The 25,062-nt window shown below is 44.7% G+C and overlaps 1 protein-coding gene across 1 annotated transcript in view; it reads right to left on the minus strand.

Annotated features, from left to right (window-relative positions):
• Positions 1-18,438: 18,438 nt before the first annotated feature.
• Positions 18,439-25,062, minus strand: part of LOC311231667 (carboxy-terminal kinesin 2-like) — a gene marked incomplete at both ends in the record, with an annotated part of 48,375 nt that continues 41,751 nt past the window's right edge. Inside the window, 2 exon segments of the mRNA XM_084318295.1 lie at positions 18,439-18,558; positions 19,810-19,989. Of these exon segments, the coding sequence (XP_084174421.1) occupies positions 18,439-18,558; positions 19,810-19,989 (300 nt within the window).

Raw genomic sequence — 25,062 nt, forward strand, 5'->3', positions numbered from 1 at the left:
CTTCTTCAAGCGGCACTCAGCTGCTAGGTGGCTGCGCGCGCAGCGGAAGCAGCGGCGGTGGTCCTTGATCCACTGACTCACCTCGTCCGTGGTCAGCTTCCCGAAAGTGTCGCATTGGTACAGCCGATGTTCTCCCTCACAGTACTGGCACTCAATCTTCCACTGGTCCTCTTTCGTCGAGGGGGTGTTGTGGTTCCTGTGCTGTGGTACTGATTCGGCTTGGTGCATAACGGTCACCAACCGACGGTTATCTGTTGATCCCCGAGGTCCGAGTCTTGGGCTTGATCCACTCCATACGAACGTGTCGAGTCGTAGGCTACTGACCTCCCTTGCGAGGAACTCAGATAGGTCTAGGAGGGATGCCTCTGGGCCGTTGGGGTCGCGGTGGTCTCTCTGCCGCCTGAAGCGCTCTTGTCGGGCGGGAGGGAGCTTCTCTAGTATCCTCTCTACATTAGAGTTAGCGTACAGTTCATAGATCCCTTTTTCCTTTTGGGACCCCAGCATCCCTACCAGGGACTGTACCTTGATGGAGAGGTCATCTAATGCTCTGTTGTCTCTGGCTGGGGGGAGACGGTCAATGTCTCTTATCTCCTGTATCACATAGTCCCATATGCGTCCATATCTTTGGTCGAGTGCTGCTAGAGCCGCGGTGTATGGGGTAGTAGAGCTGGAATATGCCAGCGCTATATTGTGCGCTCTGGGCACCTTCAGGTGCTTGAGTAGGATAGCATACTTGTACGGTTCATCTGGTACGTCGGACAGCATAGTCTCTAAGCACATTCGTAGCTCTGTGTACTGTGCTCTGTTCTCGTGTGTGAAGTCCGGGAACGTCGGTGTGCCAAGCTACGATGCCATGGATGACTGGCACATCGGTGAGCGTTGGGGGAGAGGCCTCCTAGGCGAGTCTCCTCTTACGTGTCGTCTTGGGCTGGTACTTGGTGGGTACCAAGGGCCGGGTACCCAGGTGCTGTTCCTCGGGGCTGGCGGTGCGTCAAACTCACCCGTGAGTGGAGTCGGGGGTTTGTAGCGCAGGGCCTCGGGGCTGACTTCTGGGCTGTACTGGGCCTCCTGGTCCAGAGTACGTTGCTGCTGGTCGGGGCTGTACTGGGCCTCCTGGTCCAGAGTACGTTGCTGCTGGTCGGCTTGACATTCCTCCTCTTCCTCCTCCTCTTCCTCTGCTAGGACCTGGAGTCTTCTGTTCAGTCTCTCGGCGTGGTCCGGTTCTTCCCGGTTGCTGGGTCTCGTATGGACCGGCCGGGGAGGGGGTTCGGAGACGTGGACAGGAGCCTCCTGTTGGCGGGGTCCCGGGTCGCTTGGTCGGGTAGGGGAATGCGTCCTTGACCCTTGTCGTGACGATCTCCGGGAGCTCCGTGCGGAGAGAGGGGGTGTCGCCATGGCAACCAGTTTGTCCATCAGCTCCGCCTGCAGCCGGTCGCGCTCTGCCTCGCGCTGGGCATGGGCTGCGTCGCGCGCTTCTTTCAATGTTCTCTTCCGTCTGAAGGCGTCTGGTCTCCAGTCTTATGCGGTCGTCTTCACTCCTTTGTTGCGCCTGGAAGCGCTCTCGCTCGGCTGCAAAATGTTCGCGCTCGCGCGTCTGTTGCGCTTGAAGTCGATCGCGTTCGGTGGAGGCTGCCAGGGTGGCGATGAGTGCCTGCGCCAGCATCTTGTCCGCCTCGCTGGGGAAAGACGCCGTTCGAGGCGATCGGCTCCCGGCAGTACTTGTTGGAGATCCATTCTCCTGTCGCGTACCGAGGAGATCCATCTCCTGGGTGCACGTCTCTTCTTGTGGTGGGTCGGGTTCCATCCCGGGAGGGCTTTCTTTATCCTGGAGCTCTCCGGGGACTACCTCGTCGACGTTGTCTGGGGGTAAAGTCATGTCATGTCCCTCCTGGTCCCCCCCGTGAGCTTGGTCAGTTACGTTAGAACCCACTGGGGTCTCTACTGGCGGGGTAGCCTGGTCGGTAGGGTTGGACATAATTTTACTATCCGCTTTAGTTATTTTATCCGCATTTAACTTCCCTTTAAAGCTAGGTATTGGACTGACAGTGTATGCCTCTAGATAGGGAGGTGGCTGTCGTCTGCGCTGCGGGCGTTCTAGCTCGGGAGAACCGTTTGTGGAGTGTTCATCATCGGCCATGTTAATATTAATATTATATTAATATTACGCTAATTCTTATCCGGGGCTCGAAGGACCAATTGTAACTGAGGGGTACAATTCCCTGACTGTATTAATCAAGTATGGTATCATTAAACCACTACCGTCTTATGTACATTATACTGGCCATACCGTACACGAGTATATGATGAGAACACTTCCCCACAATGAATCGGTTCTACACAAAGTTGTCTTTAAGTATTTATTAGCAGCAAGAATACATAATATACTTTAATTGAATGCACTTGTAAGGCAAAGGAATGTGCGTAGGCAAATCAATAATGAATGTCCATTCTCATATTACGCATGAGATAATAATACAACTTGAATATTAGGAATTATATCTAGGGGATACTGGTAGGGGGGTTCCTACCGGTTGTAAGCCAGCAGGGGGAGCAAATGTTCGAATGCAAAGTCTAGGTCAGCGGGGACTCAATATAGGCTCCTGCTATGGGAGGCGGTATATTACTCCCTGCTCGGCAGACGAAAGGCAGCTGTAATCCCAGTGTGCGCGCAGCACAGGTGGAAGCCGGTCAGCCTCTCCAATAGAGACGGGCTCGAATGATGGTCTTCACGGGCAGGTCCCACAGCAGTGGGTGTAGACGATTCTTCTCCGCTCCAACAGCATGGTTAAAAGCAATAAGAATAATAATCCAGCCGGAGAGGGGGTCTGCATTCCCCGGTGTAGATCCTCCGGTGCGCGGTACTCCACACCAACCAAGTTAGTTGAACTTGACGTTACTCAACCAAGCTCTGATACTCCACTATCCTATTCGCACGCGGCTATAAGTGCTCTATTTAGACGCACAATTGCTCACTTCACTTGGTCTTTGACTCGTAATGAAGGCTTACTAGTTAGGAGCGAACGATACGTTGAACAAACGTATTAGGATAAACAAGACTCTATCTTGGGGCAATACGAGCCCTACTTCACCGCACGTTGCATAGTGGGTGAGGCTTCACTTGTTACTAAGACTGAACTGAACGGACTGCGGACTGAACTACTTCTGTATTCACCTGCGCCATATTTATATGTACGGGGAATAAACTAGTACCAGCCTTATTCCTGTCTCGTAGTCCTGGGCAGAACCGGGCATGTTGAGACAAGCCTTGACGGTAGCTTTGAACTCGACTCTGGGGGTAAGACACTGGCGCTGGTGGCACGCCATCCAATAAGAGAACGAAATATTATGGCCTGTAGTAGGTTAAAGGGATATTCCGTGTATATGTACAAAGAATACACAAGGGATATCAAACGATATACAAATATTATGCAATATATATCAATCAATAAATATATATATTCGGTTTAATCTGATCCTTTGTAACACACAGAGACATGCTTTATATCTCTCTCTAACACACAAAATGACATGCTCTCTCTATATTTCTCTCTCTTTCTAACACACATATACATGCTCTCTCTCTAACACACACACACAAACAGACATGCTCTCTCTCTATCTCTCTCTTTCTAACACACACAGACATGCTCTATCTATCTCTCTCTCTTCAATTCAAATGGGCTTTATTTCACATTCTTGTATTTCTCCCAGTAGGTATGGGAGTTTTGAGTTATTGTCTATGTTTTCAAAGTCTCTTTGGGTGTTTGCAATTTGTGGGAAGTATATGTCTTGGTATAGTGGGCAGGTTGTTAAGAAGTGGAGCTCGGTTTCCACCTCATCTTGTGTGCAGTGGGTCTGTCTTCGCTTGGGAGCCAGGTCTGCCTATGGCGGCCTTTCTCGATGGCTAGGCTGTGCTTGCTGAGTCTGTACCTAGTCAAGGATCTTCTTAGTATTGGGTCAGTCACAGTGCTCAGGTATTCTGCCACTGTGTACTCTCTGTTTAGGGCCAAATAGCATTTCAATTTGCTCTGGTTTTGGGTTGTTTCTTTCCAATGTGTCTCTCTCTCTCTCTCTCTCTCTCTCTCTCTCTCTCTCTCTCTCTCTCTCTCTCTCTCTCTCTCTCGCTCTCTCTCTCTCTCTCTCTCTCTCTCTCTCTCTCTCTCTCTCTCTCTCTCTCTCTCTCTCTCTCTCTCTCTCTCTCTCTCTCTCTCTCTCTGGCCTTGCTCTGGTGGAGGGTCAGGGGCATTGCCGGGTCTGTGCAACGATAACACTGTATATTGACTGTAGAACGGGAGCTCTCTCTCGCTGTCTCTCTTGCTATATGTTGACTGTATCATGCCCAGCCTCGGGCAGCGCTATTATTTAAGAATATGTTGACTGTATGAAACAATAATTTTTTTTTATTTTTTTTTACCTTTTAGGGGGGGGGGGGGGGGGGGCTCACGTTTAAATCTCACACAGGGCCTCGCATTTCTCCCAGGCTGCCCTGGGTACACGTATCCGTACTGAGCCATTTCAGTACTGGACCTTCGGTTCAGTATGTGCTGTGTACCGAACAAATGCAACGGTACGTTAACCACCAACGGAACAGGCGTGCAGAATCTTCTTTTGTGTGCAGCATTGAATTCAAAACTCCAAGTTCACCCCTTACCAAAATATTACTTGCGCAAAGGGCTGGATAGTGTGGCGAACACACAGACACACACACACACACACACACACACACATACACACACACACACACACACACACACATACACACACACACACACACACACACACACACACACACACACACACACACACACACACACACACACACACACACACACACACACACACACACACACACACACACACACACACACACACACACACATACACACACACACCCCCTCGCTGTGTGTGAGGAGGATTGGTGCTAGATTGAGAAGGGGCTGTCTCTCGGAGATCAAATTAATGATAGTTTGCGGCATATAGAACGGACATTCATACACAGCAACGTGCCTCCAAACAAGGTGTGATAAACATGAATTGATATATTTTCCTTGGCATGAAACAGGAAATAGTATTTACCATTAGGGACCTGCATGACACTTCTTTCTCTATTCAATAACGTTTTACCCTGAAGAATGGTGGTTGCGGTTGTTGTTGTATTCAGTTCAATGACATTCTCCACTTGCACAACGTGGAGGCGGCATTTCCGGTTACTTCTTCCGGCGGTGTAGGCTTCTTCCGGTCCCATCACAACGCGTAGACTTTAGCAACTTTTCTCCCGTCAATTAAACAACTTTACCGTTATTTTTTTTTAATTTTTTACTTTTACAAATTATATTTGTTTGTATTGTTAATCTGTTCACCGTTCGTTTTTATCGTTAGTATTGTCAATGTGTTGACGTTTTACAAAAGAAAATGCGTGTGGACTGTGGAGTTGTGGACAGCCAAACAGAGAGGTAATGAAACTTTTGTATTATTATATTATAGTTATATAGTTATATAGTTATATTATACACTGCCCCCGCCATTTTCCTGCCTTTGTTGTGCAGGCGCCCTGACCGACCTGTAGGAGTCGCTGTTTACAATGATCAGACTACCACCCATCGACTCCCCTCCCGCTAACTCTGCCAATTGAGTCAGTATGACGGCCGGCCCAAGCCGGAGGCAACGCTGACAGCCGGATTCGAGACCGGTGTCTCTTGTGTTGGTGACGAGCGCAATGTCCGCTGCGCCACCCAGCCGCCCTCAGTCAGCGGGGTCTTTTAAGGTTTTTGGGCTGTATTTCATGTAAAAACATTTACTGTTAGTTAGCCACATTAGCATTTAGCTAATATTATGAGACATGATCATTGAATTGGTGTTGTCACCATCGTGTTTGTTAGACCCCCATATGGACTGCAAACAACGAGAGGGCCTACCTGGAAGAGGTCAAAGTCCTGGCGGGATGGTGCCAGGAGAACAGCCTCTCCCTGAACGTCAAGGACTACAGCCCCCTCAGCATTGACGGGGCACCGGTTGAGAGAGTGAACAGTTTTAAGTACCTCGGAGCCCACATATCCGAGGACTTGACATGGACCACACACATTGACAGTGTTGTGAAGAAGGCACGACAACGCCTCTACTTTCTCAGGCGCCTAAGGAAGTTCCAAGTCAGTCAGAAGATCCTTAAGAACTTCTACTCATGTACAATAGAGAGCATCCTGACTGGCAACATCACCTCCTGGTTTGGGAATAGCACTGCACAAGACCGAAGCAGACTACAAAGAGTGACACGTTCAGCCGAACGCACAATTGGAGGGGGGCTTCCCACCCTCCAGAACATTTACAACAAGCGGTGCAGGGGTAAGGCTAAGATAATCATCAAGGACTCCAGCCACCCGAACAACTGCCTCTTTGAACTGCTGCGGTCAGGCAAGCGATACCGCAGTCTCAAGGCGAGCACAGAAATACTCAGAATAAGCTTCTATCCCCAGGCCATCAGGCTGCTCAACGAACAATAAACACTATGCAACAACAATCAAATGCACACAGCACACACATCCACACGCACACACTCACTTTAAACAAACAACACACTGCAGCACCCACACCCACTAGATCACCTAAACACACTTTATATTTATTGGTAAAGGATTTGCACTACAACTCGTACACCTTACTGTAAATTGTACGTAAATTGTACCTCATCCCATTTCTGCTTTGCACTATATAATATATTATATTAGTACATTGCATAGTATATTGTATATTGTATGGTAACTCAGTTACTTCTATTCTGCATCGAACATTGTACATATGTCTATACTGAACACTGTGACCTCTATTTTTACTTCTATTTTACATGCTATACTATTTTATTTCATACTTATCTTGTCTAGCACAGTCTCTGGAGCGTAACAGTAAGAAGCATTTTGTATAAAAGTATTCTGTACTTCTGTATGACAACTATTAAAGAAACTTGAAACTTGAAACTTGAAACTTGACTTGTTTGATAATCAGAAGACATTTTATCATGTTATGCCCATCTGGGAAGCTTTATTATGCTGCATGCATGTCTTTTCTCCTGTTGTTTACCTGCATGTAATGCTATCTGCAGGCTACACCAACCTCACCAAGACAAATATACTTCTATGTGCAAGACATTGTAACTAAAATAATGCAGCATTCTTTGTGTGATTCTCAAAATAGACTGATTCTTTATGAAAATCTAATCGTTTCACATCTCGTTTTTGCATACAGGGACCTGCGAGTACCATTCATTCAACATCCCTGACCCACTGTTGCTATCCCTGCTCCAGAATGAAGAAAGGCACCGTGAAATATATGAAGAGGGCGGTCAGTTCTCGCGATTTTTGCTCAGTCCCTCTTTGCTCTACATCAGCTTCATTCTGTTCCATGAGTTTTCATATGTTCCCAGCTGATGCTGAGGTTAGAGCAAAGTGGCTTGTCAACATAAGAAGGGATGACTTCACCATCACTTCTAATAGCAGGGTGTGTAGCAGGCATTTCCTCACTGAAGACGTGATAAAAACTCCTGGGCCCTCATTTATCAACATTGCGTAGAAAGTGTTCTATTTCCGTTCCTACGCATGGAATTTTTAATGTGTGTACGCACTCTGTATTGATAAATACCATTTGTTCTTACCGTCCATGCTCGTGCATGATTATCAATATATGGTAATGAAACACCCCCCATGGGATGTGCAATAACGGACTAACCCGAGCGAACTCTGAGAAACTCCACGAGCGAGATTGTTCACGGAGGCGCTGTTGAACCAAGAAGACACAACCTGTGTTATGGGATAAATAAAAGGCAGACTTGTACACGGTGATGTCAGATATCAACGACTCCCTAAGACCATTGCTGCAATTCTGCCTGGTGTGACAGATCGTATCGGACTCCTCTGTGTTGTGTATTAAAGGCTGATGTCCCGAGGAAGAGTCGAACTGGGGTCTCCCGCTCCGTGGGCGACGACATAGACCGCTGCACTAAGAAGTGAATCCACTCCTAAGTACCGTACCTATGCGTCTATTAACCCTGTTATGAGGAAGTGAGTTTAACTCGCAGCCCGCTTACTGCCACAGTCACTTCTCAACACACCTGTTTCTGTGACTGTGGATATACTCACGGACCTCCGCTACACTCACCTCCCTAAACTCACGTCACCTCAGAACATCCGGGTCACGCGGCACCAGTGTGACAGATCGTATCGGACTCCTCTGTGTTGTGTATTAAAGGCTGATGTCCAGAGGGAGAGTTGAACTGGGGTCTCCCGCTCCGCGGGCGACGACATAGACCGCTGCACTAAGAAGTGAATCCACTCCTAAGTACCGTACGTGCATCTATTAACCCTGTTATGAGGAAGTGAGTTTAACTCGCAGCCCGCTTACTGCCACAGTCACTTCTCAACACGCCTGTTTCTGTGACTGTGGATATACTCACGGACCTCCGTTACACCTGGACAGCTCAAAATACTAATAAAGACCGTTAACCACTGTTTGGCGTTGGTGTGTCATCATAACCATGCTGGAATATGAATGCCTTTATCAGTTTTGTTCGATTGGCTACCGGGTATAATATGATTTGTAGAGGCATACAATCTATTTTGTTGTCGGTATTAGGTAGCCTATATGAATTACATATAATAGCAGCCATAGCCTACATTATGCAACAGTAACTTGCGCATATATAATAGCACATGGCACAGCCCTGCGAAGCCTGCACAGTAAACTAACTTGATCGTTCATCTAGCTGCATCTTTACGCTTATGAAAACATTAAATAATATGTATAGGCTATAGGCCGTCGCTTTGCATTAATAGCCTATATTCTCAAATGGCATTTAATGGCTATCCGCTGTGGGCTAAATCTCCTCGCTGACGGACCTGTATACCTTATACATATCATATTCCTATATGTCTCCCAGGAATCGTGGGGCTCTGGGGAATAAAGGTTGGGAAGACCCTGCTGTTATAGCCTATCCTTTATGATGTTATACGCTATTTCATTTACAGTTTACTCTATCAGCCTACCCAGCATGTAATACGTTCTTTGTTAGAACTCAACTTGTTATTATTTTGCGCATAGATTGCAGAAATACGGGAAAGTTTTGATTTATATTTAAAAGGCTTTGACATTGTAAAACGAAATAAGTGGAATTTTGAAGTTATGTAAGCAGAATACAAGTCATATCACCCACACAATATATGCTACCTGTATATCCAGAGCATGTATGCTTTTCATTAATTTAAGACACATTTATTACAAGGGTTTTGTAATACACATAAACTCTGTTCTCGTTGCAATGTATTTTTAATTATTTCTTATACAGTAGGAAGGGGGAAGAACACTATATTGTGCGTGTTCATATGACTTGTATTCTGCTTTCACCTTCGAAATTCCACTTATTTAGTTTAACAATGGCAAAGCCTTTTAAATATAATCAAAACGTTCTTGTATTTTTGCAATCTATGCGCAAAATAATAACGAGTTGAGTTACGCGGAGCGCAGTCAGTGCACCCCGTATATTCCGATAACGCTATATATAAACCATGCTGCATTCATTTACATTTACATTTACATTTAGTCATTTAGCTGACGCTTCATTCGGACGCATTCATTCGGAAGGAAAGACCTATTATTCCAAATGCTATTTATAGGGTTTTGACCATAATTACACTACTGTTGCTATTTTACAATGAACTATAATGAATTACGGGGGTCATACAGAACACGTCAGTCAAACTAATGAACAAAAGCTTATTTCCGCGTTGAAACTAATGCATGAAACTGAGGAAAGCATATGCCGTCCGTCTGCAGTATCCATATTCTACCGCCGGGCGGCAGGTACGCATGGCCTGAGCTGTGCGTAAATATACGCACAAAGTCCCACACTTTGCTTAGAAATGATTGTACGCACGATTTACGCACATATCTGTGCGTACGCAACGTTGATAAATGAGGGCCGGCCTTAACACTTTGGCGACCGCTGGGATGCGTCTAATATAGTGGTTGAGGACCAGGGTTTGTCAACAGACCGGTGTCTTTTTGTACAGCTATATCTATACTTTATAGTATTGCTATCTGTCCATTCTCATTGTCAATTGAGTTCATAAACCGTCCCTTAAAAACGGCTTAAAGAAAAAAAAAATCATCAATAGGTTGTCATTTTATAGCGCCGTGAATATAAGCTTTATCGCAGATTTTGTCTCATATATTTTCTGGAAAGCTAGTTATGGAGCTAATAACTGCTAACGTTATATTCAACGGAATTTCCGTTTTATATATGCTAAAGAAATAACTCAAACTGCATATGATCTGGGCTATCCCAGAGCATGTATGCATGAAAGGGGGGGGGGGCAGGGGACGTCGTTTAGTATTATTGATTACCAATAACAGTGTCCGTGTAACTAGCCACATTCACTGATCGGCTGCTTGCGTTTCACAGCAAGCTCCGATCCTTCACAGCAAGCGATCTGACTGTAAATTAGGTGAAAAAGGTCTTACCGTGAGCCCGTGGGATACCCCCCAGCATTTCCCCATTATCGATCGGCATCTGGTAGATCGATATGTCCATTGGCTGATGATATATCCCATTATTCCATGGTGAAATCTGCGATTCGAAACGTAATCCACGGTGCATTGTGTTGGTTCAGGATCCGGCTACAATGAGACTGAAACTGAATGAAAAAAAAAATAATTCCATTCTCCCACAAGGCATACTGCAGTGGAGCGATGGCGCCCCTAAGAGGATCTGGCCGGTATTGCATGTTCTCGATTTCACAGACGAGGGTAGATCTGCAGAGCCGGTCGGGGACCTTGAGCCGGTTATTAAAATGGAATAACAGCAATAACAAATGCCACGGCTATATACGTGCCTCTGGTACACAACGCATGGCACCGAAACCCGTATAAACTCGTGGCTGGTCCTTAAGGGCTGGGCACTCAAGGGTGTTTTGCGGCACCCCCTGGTGGGCGCTGAAAGTGTTAAACAAGTTCTTTGCAACTTTCGGTTTGCCAAAAACTGTACAAAGTGATCAGGGCACGAATTTCATGTCTAAAACCTTTAATCAATCATTGCAGGCCTTGGGTGTCACTCACACAGTGTCTAGTGCTTACCATCCTGAGTCACAGGGGGCACTGGAGCGCTGGCACCAGACACTGAAGGCAATGCTAAAAAAATACTGTGTTGATACAGGTTGTGGTTGGGATGAGGGTGTGCCATTTGTACTGTTTGCTATTAGGGATGCTAAACAGGAGTCACTTGGGTTTAGCCCTGCAGAGCTAGTGTTTGGTCACAGTGTGTGTGGGCCATTAAAAATGCTCAAAGAGAAAATGGTGTCTGGTTCTCCTCCTACATCAAATGTATTTGATTTTGTCTCCCGGTGTAAGGAGCGTCTCCACTGTGCGTCCTCGTTGGCTAGGGAAGCCCTCGCCTCTGCCCAGGGGGAAATGAAGGTGAGGTTTGACAAAAAGGCGGTGGGGTGGCGATTCGAGGCTGGCGATGAGGTGTTGGTATTGCTTCCGATGTCTGGGTCCTCGCTCTCTGCCCGTTTTGCAGGGCCCTATAAAGTGGAGAAGAAAGTGTCAGACACTAACTATGTAATATGTACGCCCGAGCGACGCAGGAAGACACGGCTGTGTCATATTAACATGTTAAAGAAATATCTCACCCGAGCTGGTGGGAGTACGCAGGAGGGGCAGTCTGGTAGCCCAGGAGCTGTTCCAGCTGTTTTGTTAACATGTGTAAACCCCCTGCCGGATGATGATTTGAAGGTGCTGTCCGAGGGTCAGCAGACGGGGCGTCTGACTAACTCTGAGTTCATGAGTGACGTCACTGCTCATCTGTTGTACCTGCCCGAGTCACAGGGTGATGATGTAAGACAACTGTTATTGTCATATCCAGTGTTGTTGTCTAATGTGCCTTCTAGAACGACCGTCCTGGAGCACGATGTTGATGTTGGGAGTGCAAACCCCATTAAGCAACACGCATATCGATGTCCGATGGCGAAGAGGGAGGTAATGAGGAAAGAGGCTCTGTACCTGCTGGAGAATGGGATGGCTAAACCTAGCCGTAGTCCCTGGAGCTCTCCTTGCCTTTTAGCTCCCAAGGCTGATGGGTCTCCCCGTTTCTGTACTGATTACAGGAAGGAGAATGCTGTAACGGTGCCTGACTCATTCCCGTTACCCAGGATGGATGACTGCATAGATAGTATTGGTCCCGCTGTGTTTATCACGAAGCTCGACCTCTTGAAGGGGTACTGGCAGGTTCCCCTGACAGAGCGAGTCTCGGATATTTCGGCGTTTGTTACACCCGACCATTTCCTGCAGTACACCGTCATGGCCTTCGGGATGAGGAACGCGCCGGCCACGTTCCAACATTTAATGCACCTGGTGTTGGGGGGTGTGCCTAAGTGCAATGTGTACTTAGATGATGTGGTGGTGTACTCTGACACGTGGGCGGAGCACATTGCTAACTTACAGGTGTTATTTGCACGTTTAGCGGAGGCGTCGTTGACCCTGAACCTCGCTAAATGTGAATTTGGTAAAGCCTTACTTGGGGAAGCAAGTGGGACATGGACAGGTCCGCCCAGTGGACGCAAAGGTCACAGCGATCCTTGCATATCCAGCCCCTTCCATGAGGCGCAAGCTACGGCGCTTCCTGGGAATGGCTGGATACTACCGTTGTTTTTGTAGGAACTTTTCGGTGGTGGTAGCTCCCCTCACCTCATTATGTAGCCCTATTGTGCAATTTGTGTCGACCACGGAATGTCAGTGCACCTTCGAGGCTGCTAAATCCCTCTTGTGCAGTGCACCTGTTCTGGCAGCCCCTGACTTTGCGTCTCCTTTTCAGCTGGAGGTCGACGCGAGTGCTGCTGGGGCTGGAGCTGTGCTGTTGCAGGCAGGAGAGGGCGACGGTTTGTTACTTCTCTGTGAAGTTTAAGCAACATCAGCTTAACTATTCCACCATCGAGAAGGAGACGCTGGCGATGGTCCTCGCCTTCCAGCATTTTGAGGTGTACGTGGGGTCCAGCTCCATTCCGGTGCTAGTTTACACGGACCACAATCCCCTTGTATTATTAGCCCAGATGTACAACAGCAATCAGAGGTTGATGCGTTGGGCCCTACTGGTGCAGGGCTACAATATTGTCATACGTCACAAGAAAGGCATGGACAATATTGTGGCCGATGCCTTGTCCAGAGGGTAGGTCTGGGGGTACTAATCTGATGTTGGTTGAACAGGTAATAATGTTTTGCTCACCCAATAGGTTCACTTCTATGGGGGGAGGTGTCACGTACGTGGGTTGTTCATTATCATTATTGCCATATTTTTAACACCATGTAACATCAGGTTAGTATATGTAATATGTGTTATTTTGTTTATGTGTGATGTGTGTCATCTCCTAAACCCTTTTTTCTTTCTCCCCTTCCCAGATGCCACTCGTCTCATTGATTGGGTTGATTGCACCTGCTGTTTGCACCTGCAGGCAGTGTGAGACAAGTGGTTATTAACCTGGAAGATGACACACATCGGGGTTGCCTCATTTGAATCACTGCCACGTTCCAGAGTGGAGTGGGGAGGTTGCCCTTCTTACCTAGCTGTATCTGTGGAGCGATATTGTGTGGCTTTGTGCCATTTACCACTTGGTGTGGATTAATCCTCTGATGTCCTATGACTGACACATTGATATTTTTGCTAAGTGTTTGGTTGTCTGTATGTATTCCTTGTTTGTTCTCCCCTAGCCCTTTTCCCTGATCGAATATTGTTGTGAGTTTAAATCCCCAATACAATAAATATTATTTACCATTTGGAAAACGCTTGTGTTGTTTCTTGCCTGCCGGGACCGGTGCTTAAAGCGCCTACTGGACGGGCTGGTTTTCATGTACAGCCCGCTCCAGCTACATTCTATATGGTCATCAGACCTTTTATTTTTGTTTTCCTCAGTTTTGTCATTGATGAAATTCTTTTTTGCAGTTTTGATCATGGAGTTTAATTCATTTCTTAGTCTGTTTCTTTGCAGTTTGAGTTCAGTCACGTGGGCTTGGAGTTCACTGCTCGAGCTTTTGGTAAGCTTTAACTGACTTTTATGAAACTCAGAGCATTTTTTGTCTCTGGTTTTCATAGCGGTAACCATCTGTAGTGTGATTTTTGTAGTGTATTTACAATGATGGCCTGGCAAGAGGACAAAGAGGCTCTCGAAGGGTGACAGGGAAAGGGGACAAAATAAAGTAAACTAAAATAGGAGAGACACATCACAGAGGTAAGGATTCAAGATTCAAGATTCAATAGTTTTATTTCAAACCACAGTGTTAGTTCGGCAACATTTACCATTGTCCGGCAAAACAACATTTGAAAATAAATGAAATGGGAAAAGAGGACCCCCCCCCAAATTTTTTTTAAAAATAAAACAGCCAGAAACTATACACTGTTTGAAAAGGAGATGGAAAAAGCAAAGCTTATTAGTTTCCATCCCCCATCAATAACTATATTATATATATAATATTATATATACTTCAGCAAGTATGACACGATTACCAATACATATAATACAATACAATTTACAAATACTTCAACTACACACAACACAATCACACATGCACACACACACACACACTAGACTATACTCCCGTGTCACCCTTCAAATCATTCTCATACAATACATTGGTCTTCCTCCCTGGTATAATTTGTGAACACCATCTTTTTGAACTTCCTCTTTAATATACTTATAGATTGACTGGATTTGATCTCCTCCTCCAGATTATTCCACAAGGTGACTCCACACAGAGAAATACACATAGCCTTCCTGGTTGTTCTTGAAGATTGCTGTTCCAGTTTGAGTTTCCCTCTAAGGTTATATCTTTGAAGTCCAGCTCTCTCACAGAACAATTTCTGTATCTTGTCAGGAAGGCTGTGGTGTATGACTCTGTACATGAACTGGGCAGTTTTGTAATCCACCAGGTCCTTTAATTTCAGGACTGAAACTTTTAAAAACAAAGAATGGGAAAGGAAATAAGGGAAATAATTAAAACACACATCAAACAAACAACCAAATACACGTGGCATCCTTGACTGGCATTTCATAACAAATAGGTGTATATAATTAGAAATATATGCAAAGAGCCTGGTGTGCCGTTTGGAACAAACTGAGTTTCAGTTGTCAGTACTACATGAGGAACCATGCTAGAAACAGCTGAACCAGCAGACCAGCCCAAACTTGATAACAAGGAACAGTCACTCAAGCCCCACTCGAATGACTGAGGACTGTGTGACTCACTTGAATAGAACTGTTTAAATCAATACAATTATAGATTGGAGACAAAACACACTGTTACATCATCACTGAAAACTGCAAATATCTGTGTGTAATGACTAATTCAAAACAAGATCATATTAATTAAACTGACTTATTAGATAAAAGGTATTTGAATGTAATTTAGAATGTAACCTGGTTATGAAAGTAATAGTGTTATTTCACTGTTAAGAATCCTGGTATATTTATCAAAGTTATATTACAAAGTTAAAGGTAGGTGATGTCTCCTATGATGTTTGCTATCAGCCTAGAAGCAATGACTGTACTGGGGTGATATTAGATATCTATAGGTCATTGCATGAACCATGTACATTGGAAAATCAAAATGGTACATCAAGGAATGTTAAAGTGTTTGATTCATTCAATGGGGGACACAGGCCACAGACCCCCCTCTGTCCAACTGAGAAAAACCAGCCCAAAAGGAGGGGGCCAGGCAGACCCCCCCTCTGTTGTTGCAGGAAGAACACACGACAAGGAGATCTTGGGACAGACGGCCCCCAAAGAATCAAGAACCAATTGGAACAGAACTCCATATATAGAATCAAGACAACCGGATTGGACCAACGTAATATAGAATGTGCTATTATTGGCGGATGCCAGAGTATAAATGAGAAACTCATTGTTAGAGAGAGCAGGCCAGACACCCGAAACACCAGGTCTGCGCCTCACACCTCCGCCACTCCACCAGAGAATACTGTGAGCCGTTACATGTGTAAATCATGGAAAAAACACTGTTGTTTAGGTTAGAGTAATGTACAGATTCCTATCTGTTGACCAGATTTACTCAAGTGTAATGCTCAGTAGATTCTATTTCATTTGATAAACATGACTACTGTTTATGTACAGACTGGGTTTGATGTGCAAACCTTATCAATCCTTTTGTACAACATGTTTTGATGTACTATGAAATTATCCCTGTATGTAACTGCTGCATTTTACCTTTGGGCCCGAGGCAATAAAATATGAGTTTGAATTAGAACTCTGTTGTCTGACTGCACTAATTATTCCTCTCTGGCTATTTTTGGGAGTCAGATGAGAGGAACCACATTACCATTCTCCTTCTCTCCCTCTAGTTGGCAACCTCAATGCACTGAAATTAACCTTAGAAATGTATAGAATATATGACATACAATTACAAGGTAATACATGAAGCAGAACAGACTATTTACATGTCAGTTAAAAGTGGCAGGTGTATGTAAACAACTCTGCGATCGCCGGGTTGTACATAAGCGCATATTGTAACATTATTGATATACTTATGCCCCACTTGTTGACTCACAGCGATCCAGACCTTTATTTAAATTAGCCTGGTATGTTTGGATCCTTATTCCTACCTACCTCTTCTCATTGCTGCTATGACACCTGCATTTCCCTACGGATGAATAAAGGTTTATCTTATCTTGCTGTCCTTACCCTGTCCTTAGACCTGTTACATGTTTATGACCAGCCCTACTGTCCAAGAACAGGAGTAGGATCTGGCCCTAATTCCTAGACATCAAACATTATTGTATGCATTGGTGGTGATGCTGGTGAACTGGCTTGCAGTAGTTATTGGTTCAGAGAGAAGGTTATCGAAATAGTAATCGGAGCACTGTGGATTGATTGATTGATAACTTTATTAACAGATTGCAGAATGGGTACAATACAGTACAGCTCAATACCAATTCAATTCAATTCAATTTCTTTAATGACCACCCAGCCAGGCTGGTGGAATTTGGTTTCAGTGCATAGCATAGCAGTTCCAACATAAAAACATAAAAAACATAGAACATATAACATCACTTACAGCGTACATAAAAGAAAACACAATTTCATAGATACAGTTCAGAGTTTGTCCATGTCCATGTCAGCAGATGTAAGGGGGGTTGCGGGGGGTACTACAGGGAGGGGGAGGGGGGGTGCTACAGGGAGGGAGTTCAGTGTCCGTATGGCAGTGGGGAAGAAGCTGTTTTTGAACCGGGTTGTTTTGGTGGTCAGGGATCTGTAGCGCCTCCCGGAGGGCAGCAGCTGGAAGATGTGGTGTGCTGGGTGAGTGGGGTCGGAGATGATTTTCCAATACACACAATTGTTAAGGGGGTGCAGACCAGAGAAAGACTTTCGTCTTGTTTACATCAGGGTCCCCCATTTTCAATTCATCATTGATTGATTGATTGAATTGATTGATTGATTGAAAACTTTATTAACAGATTGCAGAATGGGTACAATACAGTACAGCTCAATACACACAATTGTTAAGGGGATGCAGACCAGTATATGACATACAGATAGACAGTACTGCTACATCTATACATTTATGACATACCAGATTTGCAAATACAGTACTGTTTGTGATACAAAAATAGTCCAGAAAAGGGAGTATATACATTTGACGTAACAACTGTAGATTGGAGGAGGTTGGGTGGGGTTGTGTGGGGGGGGTTGGGTACATTGGGATATTGACAACCATACTGGGTAATTCACATTGGAGGGGGTTGGGGGGGGGGACACTGTACAAACAAGCAAAACTGTACATTGGGGGGGGGGGGGGGGGGGGGAGACACTGTACAAACAAGCAAAACTGTACATTGGAATATTGACAAAACCATACTAGGTAAATTACTGTACATTGGAGGGGGTTGGGTTAGGACATGTACAGGGGCCATTTTCTAATTACAGTCTCCCGTAGGTGTCCCATAACATATGACATACATACAGATACGTACTGCTACATCTATACATTTATGACATACCATATTTACAAATACAGTACTGTTTGTGATACAAAGAGTCTAAAAAAGAGAGTATACATTTGACGTTGAAACTGTACATTGGAGGAGGTTGGGTAGGTGAAACTGTACAACTGTACAAGCAAAACTGTACATTGGAATATCGACAAAACCTTACTTGGTCCCAAGAAGAGGGTCTCGTGTATTATTGGGTCAGGACATTTACTGTACATTTACAGGGGCCAGTTTCGAATCGCAGTCTCCCGTATAGGTGCTCTTTGAGAGTGGTTTTGAAAGTGGGTAGTGATTTATATTATTTTACAGCTTTGGGTAAAATCCACATGGATCGCATACACGATATATAAAACCTGTTATATCAAAGCAAACTAAAAACAAAACTAATATTTCTTCGTGATGGATGTTTATCAAAAACACAGAACACACCGCACACGACACCGGATATAGGCGCAGCTCAGCACGCTCTCGAAGGCCAGCGGGTCCATCACGGCCGGGATGCAGACCGTGGACATGTTCTTTAAGAGTACCTGGGTGTATATGGAGGAGGGGGGGGGCAGAGGGGTGGGAGGGGGTTGTTAAGTCGCGACGTATCGACCTTCCTATAAACAGTTTCCGGGGGCCGAGTTTCCTGCGTTGGCTGATGTCTGGTCTGTTCAACATGCCTCAGTGCTGGGTCCCTTGTTGTTGTTTGAGGTATGTACACTTACTGTATATTTCTGTATATTTTTACTGTATATTTTATATTAGAATGTAATATAGGAAATGTATATCCCGGACCGTATTTTATTCTTAGGCTTATTTCTATCCCTAGGGTTAGGGTTAGTTGTTTTTGTCAACACCAGAGGGAGCTCCACATATCATGTTAAACCCAGATTCGGCTCAAACAAGGGACTAAACACGTTTTGCAATTATGCCACATCAATGTGGAACGTCCTACCCAAAGCTGTAAAGGAATGTGAATCACTACCCACTTTCAAAACCACTCTCAAAGAGCACCTACGGGAGACTGCAATTCGAAACTGGCCCCTGTAAATGTCCTAACGCAACCCCCTCCAATGTACAGTAAATGTCCTATTAAACCCAATAATACACAAGACCCTCTTCTTGGGACCAAGGTTTAGTCGATAATCCAATGTACAGTTACCCCACCCCGCCTACCCTATCCTGCTGTCTGAAGAGGTATGAGCTCCTAGTCCTCTCAAACAACTGGCAGCTGTACTTTTTTAATTCTCACACGTTCCACACAAGCTCCTGCAAAAAGACTTTTCATATATTTTTATATTATATAATCACCTGACAGCTGGGCATGTAGGAAAGAATTCTGAATGTAATAATTCTCCAGACTTTTTAATACCCCGCAGATACCCTGACACACACACACCTGTGTCCCTGCCACACACACCCCCTCCTAATGTACATTTCCCTCCCCCTCGTATGTATATATTTACTGTTAGGATCTCTGTTTAACAGTACTGTATTTGCATATCTTGTATGTCACAAATGTAACAGTACTGTATATCTGTATGTCATACATGTCATGATTAGATTAGATTAGATTATTAGATTAGATATTTATATTTGTATACCTGTATCTTGTGTATGTCATATATGTTATGATGAATTGAAAATGAGGGACCCTGATGTAAACAAGACGAAAGTCTTTCTCTGATCTGTATCCCCTCAACAATTGTGTGTATTGAGTTGTACTGTACTGTATCCATTCTGCAATCTGTTAATTAAGTTTTCAATCAATCAATCAATCAATCAATCACACACACCTGGTCGTGGAAGTAGGGCGAGGAGGCAGCCAGGACGCAGCGGTGGGCCTTGAACACCTGCCCCTGCACCTGGATGGAGTTCAGGCTGTCAAGCACGGATGCCTGGGCGCTGGGGAAGCTCACTTGGACCACGCAGGGGTCAGAGCCCGAGCTGCTGCAGCCCGCATCAAGAGACTGCATCTGGGCAGGACAGACGGACAGGAGAGAGTGTTAATCCAAGGAAACTCCTCTGTACATGTAGGACTTAAGACGGTTAGTTATACAGTATAAAAAATACATCCAGTACAAATTCACTTTAACTATGAATTTCATATACAGTATATCTGGGCGTATGTGGGGGTGACAGTGGCTCAAGAGGTAGAGCAGTCGTCTGGCAATCCGGAGGTTCCCGGTTCGATTCCCACTCCTCCCGAGCAGCGTGTCGATGTGTCCTTGAGCAAGACACTTAACCCCTAAATGCTCCCGATGAGCAGGTTGGCACCTTGCATGGTTGCCTCCACCGTCGGTGTGTGAATGTGTGAGTGAATGGGTAAAATGTGAGTAACAAATTGTAAAGCGCTTTGGAAAAAGGCTCTATATAAAAAAGCATTTACCATGTGTTTTATTACTTATCAATGATCAATGCAAACTGCATTTCTGTCATGCTTTTTCAACACAACGCACAATGTTTACAATGTGTAGATCTCATTACAGATCTGCCAAAAGCCTTTGATACAGTTGATCATCACCTGCTTTTAAAAAGGTTATCTAGTATAATATAATATAATGCAGGACCTCTTTAGAGGTCTTTATTCGGCATGCAACGACATGACATGGGACATGCAATGGGAGTGGCACACACACACACGCATTGTCTTTTTTCTCAGTCGCAGATGCGATTGAGCTCTGCGCTTAACCCATCCCGTCGTCCTTCCCCCTAAGGGGAGCCGGGAGCAGACAGGGCGTCTGCGAGGTACCGCACACAGGGACCAATGCAAGTGCTCCTGCCCGTCTTCGTCAAGGACGCGACAGCGTTCTGTTGTGCATGTTTTTCCATTGGGTTTATCTTATCAGGGGGGAAACCCTTGCGAGCACAGAGGGGGAGAACATGCAAACTCCACACAGAAAGGCCCGGGAGATACCCCATCTGGGTACCTGGCATCGCGGAAACCTGGTCCCCAAGCGGGAATCGAACCCTGGACCTTCTTTCTGTGAGTGTTAACCACTACACCACTGTGCCGCCGTATTGGCATGGATAGTGGTACATGTGAATGGTTTCAGTTTCAGGATTATCCATCTTTTAGACGTCAGTGTGTGAAATCTGCTCAATCTGAATTCTTGTCCATAACTAAAGGTGTGCCACAAGGTTAAGTGCTGGGTCCTTTTTACTATTTATATGAATGATATTGTTTCTTATTTGACATTTGTATGCCGACGATACTATTGTGTTCTGTATCGCTGACACTGTTCAGTTGGCCACTGAGAACTTGCAGCTTTCTTTTAATGTTGGTACGGTGAGGTGGTTAACACTGTCGCCACACAGCAAGAAGGTCCTGGGTTCGATTCCCGCTTGGGTACCAGGTTGCCAGGTACCCAGGTGGGGTATCTCCCGGGCCTTTCTGTGTGGAGTTAGCATGTTCTGCCCCGTGCTCGCAAGGGTTTCCACTCCAGAAAGAGATAAACCCAATGGAAAAACATGCAGAACGCTAATCATGTCACGTCCCTGACGAATGAATGATGATAAAGACTTTTTCAAAGTCCAGTTTAATCTTTTTTTTTATCTTAAGGAAGCTTTTATCAATCTTAAATTAGTCCTCAATGCTAGTAAAACTACATGTATGTTGTTCTCCAGAGCCAGAAATGTTGATTATGATGAAGTACATATCTACTGTAAGAGGTTCTAATATTGTGGCACAGAGTAAGAATATCTTGGCTTGTGGCTCAACAAGAAATTAGCATTTATATATGGATATTCTTGCTTCCAAGTTGCGACAGAAAATAGTCTTCCTGTACAGAAATAGATCCGGCTTTCCCATGATTAGTAGAAAGAGGATTGTTGAAGCTGTTTTCTTATACATTTTAGACCATGGTGATGTGATTCATAGGCATGCTGCGGCTTTAACTCTTAAACCACTGGACTTCGGAATGTTGTGTATGTCATAAATGTTATGAATTGAAAATGGGGGACCCTGATGTAAACAAGACTAAAGTATTTCTCTGGTCTGCATCCCCTTAACAATTGTGTGTATTGAGCTGTACTGTATTGTACCCATTCTGCAATCTGTTAACAATTTTCAATCAATCAACGTGTTTCAGGATGTTTGGCCAGAGGGATTCAACACTTGCCTCATACACGTCATTAAAGATGGATTTGCAGAAAGCATGGCAATGATCACTGTATATAATTTCTTCGTCAAATGTATACTCTTTTTGTATCAAAAACAGTACTGTATTTGTAAATCTGGTATGTCATAAATTAGGGATGCCCCGATCACGTTTTTTGCCACCGATATCGATCACCGATCGTCTTGAGCCATACCGGCCGATACCGATCCGATACAGATCGTTTTTGATTAAAAAAAAATAAAAATAAAGTATTTTATATAATTTCTTTTATATAAAATATATATATTATATAATTAGACTTGTACTTGTAGTTGTATTATCTGCGAGACATCGCCACCACGCAACAAATCAAAATGCTCGCTATCTGCAAACAGCTCCACTGTCTGTGTGTACTCGAGTAGCCTCCAGCTACAGCCAGGATTCTCCGGCACTGCAGCTGGACCCTATTGGTATAAATCACATTCAGCATGCCCTCAGCTCGAATACGCATTGAATCAATGTTATAAGACATTGATATCAGGAGATATCTGTAGCTACTGCTAGCCGGCTAGATAACGTTAACACAACGCCTCAGTGAACTATTTAGTTTAGAGCTAACGTGAGCTAACGTGAGCTACCGAGTAAACGGAGGTAACTTATCATGCACTCGACTATTGCTGGAGCATTTGTTGATATCAGCAGCTATCAGTAGCTAGCCAGCTAGATAACGTTAGACAATGCCTCATGTATTAAACTAAAAGTGAATAGTTGACTGGGTCATTTAGTTTAAACAGTAACGTTAGCTCGGTAGGTAGCCAATGTTAGCTCACGTCGCATGCACTAGAGCAGACTGTTGCCGGAGGCAGCTGGAGCCTCTTGTTTACATGAGTGCGGGAGGGGCAGGAGGAGGAGGAGCGGCCGTATGCTGCAAGCAGCTCTGTGTGTCTGAGAGAGAAGTCAGCAGTGAGATCTCCGCTAATAATTGGATCATGTTTTTCGATCGGTTTTGATGATCGGCGAAAATAAAGCATTATCACCGATCTCATATTTATACTGAATATCGGCCGATACCGATCGGGCATCCCTATCATAAATGTATAGATGTAGCAGTACTGTCTATCTGTATGTCATGTATGTTATGATGAATTGAAAATGGGGGACCCTGATGTAAACAAGACGAACGTCTTTCTCTGGTCTGCATCCCCTTAACAATTATGTGTATTGAGCTGTACTGTATTGTACCCACTCAATCTGTTAATACAGTTTTCAATCAATCAATCACATCATTAAAGATGTATTTGCAGACACCAGGGCGATGATCACCGAATGTTTCACATGTTGGAGGAGAGGACGTGATTCATGTGAAGACCATGACAAGGTGTTGGAACTTAGAGAAGAGATATATAGGATATCATCTTGACTGGCCACATCTCTAGCCCTTGTGTGTCGACCAAAAACACAGCACGACAAAAGACTATTATGAAATTGTATTTGAGCAGCTAGGTTTCCTAACGACGTTACTATGATCATAAACATGCCAGGCCACTGCATTTCTCACCCTGATAATTTAGGAATCAATATGACGAAACCTTCACCTTCATGCAGTTAGCAGAATGAAACACTGGCAAGTCGAGCAAGCTAGGTCCGTTAGCCAGCCAGCTAACAATAAACAAGCTAGCGATTCAACTCACAGTTTAAAATCACGCTGCGCCTTAATGCAAATGTAGAGCTTCTGTACAATCTGAAGCTAAGTAGACACAGCAGTCCACCATGCCCCTAAAACTGGTGAGTTCTTCTTCCTAAAGACGCTGCTTCCCATCTTGTCAATAGTATGCAGCTGCAGGACCGCAGAACCTTACAAGGCTCCTCCCACTGCCACGCTCTCCGGACCCCCACGCTCTGCGGACCCACGCTATCCGGACCCTCGCTCCCAATGGCTGATTTGGGTCACGTGACGGTCCCACCCAATGGCTGAATTAGAGTATTGCACTGTGGGATTGATTGATTGATTGATTGAAAACTTTATTAACAGATTGCAGAATGGGTTCACGTGACCGTCACAGGCCCGGATTGATTGATTGATTGATTGAAAACTTTATTAACAGATTGCAGAATGGGTACAGTACAGCTCAATACACACAATTGTTAACACATTCCCTCCCACGCTATTTTAGCATCTTATACCATTCTCTGCCAGCACTGTAAGTCTATGGAGATGTTCACCTTCTTTGCAGGGCTATAACTTTTTAAATTGTATTGCTAAATTGACATTACTATGGCCCATTCAACATCGATTATCTATCGTTCAGGATGTAGGAACGTTTAACTTTTTCATGCATACATTCATACAAAAATACCGTCTAGAATATAAATATGTTTTTATCGTTTTCTGCAGTAATTCCTAGAACGTGAGATATAGGCATAAACGCATATAGATTATCAAATGCCGTTTGTTGCCGATCCACGCTATATAAAAAATTTCAACTGTACATGATCCTAAACGTTATGACTGATCATGCGCGGATGAACATAGGGGGGGGGGTCGTTTATAATTCCGTGATCGGCGTTAAATGCTTTATGTAGTATGGGTGATATATTGATCAGAGCAGTTTGCATGGATAATAATAAACAAACAGGCTGAAAGTAACGTCAGCGTACTCTTACCGTTGGCCGGTGAGACTGGAGCAAAAAGATCCCACTTATTTGACGGCGATCGCCTAAATCCATTTCCGTTTTGTATAATCATAATACACGGCCAAATCGTATCGATTATTGCGTTATGGCAGCGATCGCTACACACGGACGTGCGTCTACAGTCCCGCAACAATATGCGAGTGGCCGGACGCATTTCGGAGACGCACCGAGATCGACTCGGCCATTTCCGGTTTGGCAACTCGCCGATCATCCCCCAGGGGGCAGTATTGAAGCGCTGAAGAGTTGTGCCGGCTC

The sequence above is a fragment of the Notolepis coatsorum genome, assembly GCF_963971535.1.
Source record: "Notolepis coatsorum genome assembly, chromosome: 7".
NCBI lineage: Eukaryota > Metazoa > Chordata > Actinopteri > Aulopiformes > Paralepididae > Notolepis > Notolepis coatsorum.